Source organism: Bison bison, unplaced genomic scaffold, assembly GCF_000754665.1.
Source record: "Bison bison bison isolate TAMUID 2011002044 unplaced genomic scaffold, Bison_UMD1.0 scf7180017858506, whole genome shotgun sequence".
Lineage (NCBI taxonomy): Eukaryota > Metazoa > Chordata > Mammalia > Artiodactyla > Bovidae > Bison > Bison bison.
The window spans coordinates 16,730-20,772 of record NW_011489078.1 but is presented as its reverse complement, the minus strand read 5'-3'; the positions used below and the strand labels follow the sequence as shown (position 1 = coordinate 20,772).

Here is a 4,043-nt window from a genome sequence, read left to right as displayed (position 1 = left end):
GCCGTTTAGCCAATAGCATCCTTTGGATCGGCCCTCGCCCCTCCTCCCGGAAGCGCCCCCCTCCTTCTGGGCCGAAGGAAGCGGCTCCCCAGCCGGTCGGTGGCCTCACGGAGGCACTCCCGGCGTGCCTCGCGGCTGCAAGCTCATGGCGCTGGAGGCGCGGCCGCTTCTGTGGCTCGCGCTCTGGACGCTGGCGGTTCCCGCCCGGAGCTTCGGGAAGGACGCCGACGGAGGGTGGTGAGCGGCGCCGGGTGGCCGGGTGGGGCGAAGCGGGGTGGGGAGCGCAGCGGGGCGGCCGACAAAGTGAGCCGCTGTGTCGGCAGGCGACGGCCCGGCCCGGGGGCGCCGGCGGCCGTGACGGAAGAGGAGCACTGCACTGTGGAGCGCCGGGCTGACCTCAGCTACGCCGAGTTCGTGCAGCGGTACTTGCGGCCTCCTTCGGGGCCACACCTCCCGGAAACCTGTGCCTAGAGCCGTCCCCTGCACCGCCGAGGCCGCTTCCCCTTGAGCCCCTTCGAGCGCGTGTGGGCGGGAGCCGAGGGTGGGCGAGGGTCAGACCTGGCCGTGACCCTGCCCTTCCTTTTAGCTACGCCTTTTCCAGACCTGTGATCCTGCAGGGGCTCACCGACAACTCGGTGAGTATTCACGCCCCTCTCGACGACCACTCGCCAGTGCAGGGCCCCGCCCCTAAGTCCTTTCTCTACCTCCGCAGAGGTTCCGGGACCTGTGCACCCGTCAGAGGCTGCTGGCCTCCTTTGGAGACAGCGTGGTCCGGTTGAGCACCGCCAACACCTACTCCTACCAGAAAGGTGAGCTGCCCCACCCTGCAGCCCAGCCTACTTGCCAGCACCTTGCAGGCAGCACCAACTAGTCCTGACCAACGCCTTTCAAACTGCAGTGGACCTGCCCTTTGAGAAGTATGTGGAGCAGATGCTGCACCCCCAGGACCCCATCTCCATGGGCAATGGTGAGCCAGACAGGTGACCATGGGTGTGTGTGGGGGGTGACTTGGAGATCCCTGTGTCCTGTGTTTTCCGCTGGCAGACACGCTGTACTTCTTTGGGGATAACAACTTCACTGAATGGGCCTCCCTCTTTCGGCACTATTCTCCACCTCCGTTCAGCCTGCTGGGTACAACTCCTGCTTACAGCTTTGGAATTGCAGGTGGGTGCCCTGCAGGACAAAGGGACTTGGGGGCTGGGTTGGGGAGGATTAAGCTTGGTAACCAGGTGCTCGTAACTCGCCCCACAGGAGCTGGCTCTGGGGTGCCCTTCCACTGGCATGGACCCGGGTTCTCGGAGGTGATCTATGGCCGCAAGGTCAGCACAGGGTGCGGGCTGAGACTCTGGGTTCACTGACCAAAATACAAAGCATAACTTTGCTGCTCCTCCCCACCCCCCAGCGCTGGTTTCTGTACCCTCCTGAGAAGACACCCGAATTCCACCCTAACAAAACCACACTGGCCTGGCTCCGGGACACATACCCAGCCCTGACACCATCTGCACGGCCCCTGGAATGCACTATCCAGGCTGGTGAGGTCAGTGGCTGGCAGGCAGGGGCCAGGCTGAGCGAGGCCAAAGATCCCCAACCAACCCATCAACCCACATGTCCCCCCCACCCCTCGCCAGGTGCTGTATTTCCCTGACCGATGGTGGCATGCCACACTCAACCTCGACACCAGCGTTTTCATCTCTACCTTCCTCGGTTAGCCAAAGGGGGTGGCTGGCAAGCCCACTGCACACCAGCACACATCCCTGCAGTGCTCACAGGTTTTATTACAGGGACAGAGGTGGTGGCAGCAGCCTCAGCCCAACCCACCTCAGCCCCCCTTTCCGGCCCAGGAGGAGGATGAGAGGTGCGTTGCCCAGCAGAACTGATGGGGGTGGGGTTGGGGACACCAGGGTAGGGATCCAGGGACACAAACTATGTACAGAAAACTAGGGGCTACTGCCCCAAGGCCCTCCTGAGCTAGGGCAAGGCAGGTGGGTGGCCCATACACCCACCCTGCTCAGTAATCCTCTACCCAGCCATTCTCAGAGATGAAGGCATCGATGACCTCTTTCATGGCCAAGTTGGGGATGAGCTGTTCCTGGGTCAGGGGGCTCCGAGTCACAGGGTCAAAATGGCCCACGCGCTGTAGTGACGACAGGATCAGAATTAGGAGCTGCTCAGGGTGTGTGGGTCCTGCTGCCAACACCCATAGGCCCTCACCTGCAGGTGCTCCTCGATGTCCTTGCGGTCGTACGTGATGCCACTGGGCGTGATGCAGGGCTCCCGCATCAGCTCAAAGCTGATCTTGCCGCACAGGTAGTCGGGGATGTCTCGCTTCTGCAGCACACAGGGTTGGATCAGGTCAGGGGCTGGGAAGGGACACTGCTCCGGCTACCCACAGGCCCCAGAAGACGGGCAGCTCACCTTTCTCTTCTCATCTACCTGGGAGAAGAGCTCATCCATGTCTGCCAAGTACTTGTCCTGCAAAGAACCAAGCAGCCACTTGTGGGCCTGACACCCCTCTCCCCTCCCCAGGCACCGAGACACACAGACCCAACAGGAGCTGGGGCACCTCACATCACAGCACACACACACACAGAGGAACCACACTTGGGCTGGGGCACCCTCACATGCTTGGCTTCAATGCAGGCCTGCTGGGCCCGTATGTGGCTGTCGTCCTCGTCACCCTCGTGGTTCCGCTGACACTCTTCCAGTTCCCTGGGGGTTGACCAAAAGGTGATCAGAGATGGGTCTGGCCAGGGACAGTCAGACTCCACTCCAGTCTTAGGATCATTCAGGCCTCATTCCCCTCCATCTCCTGTGTGCCAGAGTTGACCTTCAATAAACACCTGTGTTCACACCTCAGAGTTAACCTAAAAGTGGTGACTCGAGGGGGGGAGCCCACCTCTCACGCTCAGCCACAATGAGCCGTGTAAGATAAGAGTGCAACTCATTTTCCTGGTGGATGCGTCGCTCCTCAATGCTGTTCCAGCGCTTTTTCTTTGCGATGCGCAGAGCACTGGGGATGTCATCCCCAAAGTTGAGCCGCTGCTCCTTGGCCAGGTTGTAGGCTGGGGGATAGAGTATTTGGGTAAACTTCAACCAGTCCACCCACCTGGTCCCAGGCACCCTGGAACCGGCTAGCCTATAAGCCCACCTCGCTGCAGGTTGGCAATAGCCTCATCATAGCTTTCCATCTCCAGCTGGCATTGCCCCAGGAAGAAGTGTGCCTTCACAGACTGCCCGTCCAGCTCCAGGGCGCGCCGACAGTCAGCCAGGGCTTGCTCGTGCTGCTGCATCTTCAGGTAGCACAGTGCCCGGTTGGTGTAATACACTGCCACCAAGGGGTTCCGGGTCTGGGGACCAAGGCCGGACCAGCCGGCATGAGGGAGTGAGCTCAGCCTGCCCACTCTGTCCCAACTTGAGGCCCACAGTTGGAACCAAGACACTAGCGTTTTCTCAGCTTCCAAGCCCTTGGGTTCTGAGGGAGGGTGAAGCCTACGTGAGCCCACTCTCTTGGACTCCAATGAGTCTTGTGAGGTAGCTTTCCCAGACTCGTGCAAGTGCCCAGCATCGCGTTTGACTCCTCAAGGAGCAAGGGTGCCTGGTCCCCAGCCCAGTGGGCCTCGAAAACCTACAGTTCCCACCCAACACAGTTCTCTGGCAGCCCGCACTGGCTTGGGAAAGGCGCGGCCTTGGCCCCAGACCCCAAGCACCCACCCCCTCCCTCCGAAAGTCTGGCGGGCACGGCCTGACATGTTCTGGAGAGGGCGCGGGGCAGAAGCCGCACCCCGGCCCCTCCCCTGGCTCAGACGCCAAGCCCCTCCCGCAGCGCGGGCGCACTCACGATGGCGCGGCCGTAGCAGGCCGCCGCCTCCGGGTACTTGCGGCCCACGAAGAGCCGGTTGCCCTGCTCCTTGAGCTCCTGTGCGCTCGGGCTCTTCTCGGGGCTGCCGCCGCCGGCGCCCAGCCGTGCGCCGCCCTCCTTCTCCTCCTTGCCCTTCATGGCGCCGCGCGGCACCGCCTGGGCTCCGCTCCCAGGCTCCGCGCCC

General features: G+C 62.3%; 3 protein-coding genes across 3 annotated transcripts in view; 2 read left to right on the top strand and 1 right to left on the bottom strand.

Annotated features, from left to right (window-relative positions):
- The first annotated feature begins 84 nt into the window (after positions 1-84).
- On the top strand, positions 85-2,856 carry JMJD8 (jumonji domain containing 8). The gene is made up of 9 exons (XM_010863640.1): positions 85-237; positions 324-422; positions 587-635; positions 713-809; positions 899-967; positions 1,045-1,164; positions 1,252-1,319; positions 1,403-1,537; positions 1,629-2,856. Exons 1-9 carry the CDS (start codon positions 146-148, stop codon positions 1,707-1,709), a joined length of 810 nt encoding a protein of 269 aa, XP_010861942.1. The 5' UTR covers positions 85-145; the 3' UTR covers positions 1,710-2,856.
- Positions 1,756-4,037, bottom strand: STUB1 (STIP1 homology and U-box containing protein 1, E3 ubiquitin protein ligase). Its single transcript, XM_010828114.1, has 7 exons — positions 3,839-4,037; positions 3,149-3,347; positions 2,897-3,062; positions 2,622-2,709; positions 2,416-2,472; positions 2,212-2,328; positions 1,756-2,134 (listed from the first exon to the last, which is right to left on the bottom strand). Exons 1-7 carry the CDS (start codon positions 3,995-3,997, stop codon positions 2,009-2,011), a joined length of 912 nt encoding a protein of 303 aa, XP_010826416.1. The 5' UTR covers positions 3,998-4,037; the 3' UTR covers positions 1,756-2,008.
- Positions 3,996-4,043, top strand: part of LOC104979703 — a 1,730-nt gene continuing 1,682 nt past the window's right edge. Inside the window, exon 1 of the mRNA XM_010828173.1 lies at positions 3,996-4,019. Within this exon, the coding sequence (XP_010826475.1) occupies positions 3,996-4,019 (24 nt within the window). The remainder of the gene's footprint in view (positions 4,020-4,043) is intronic.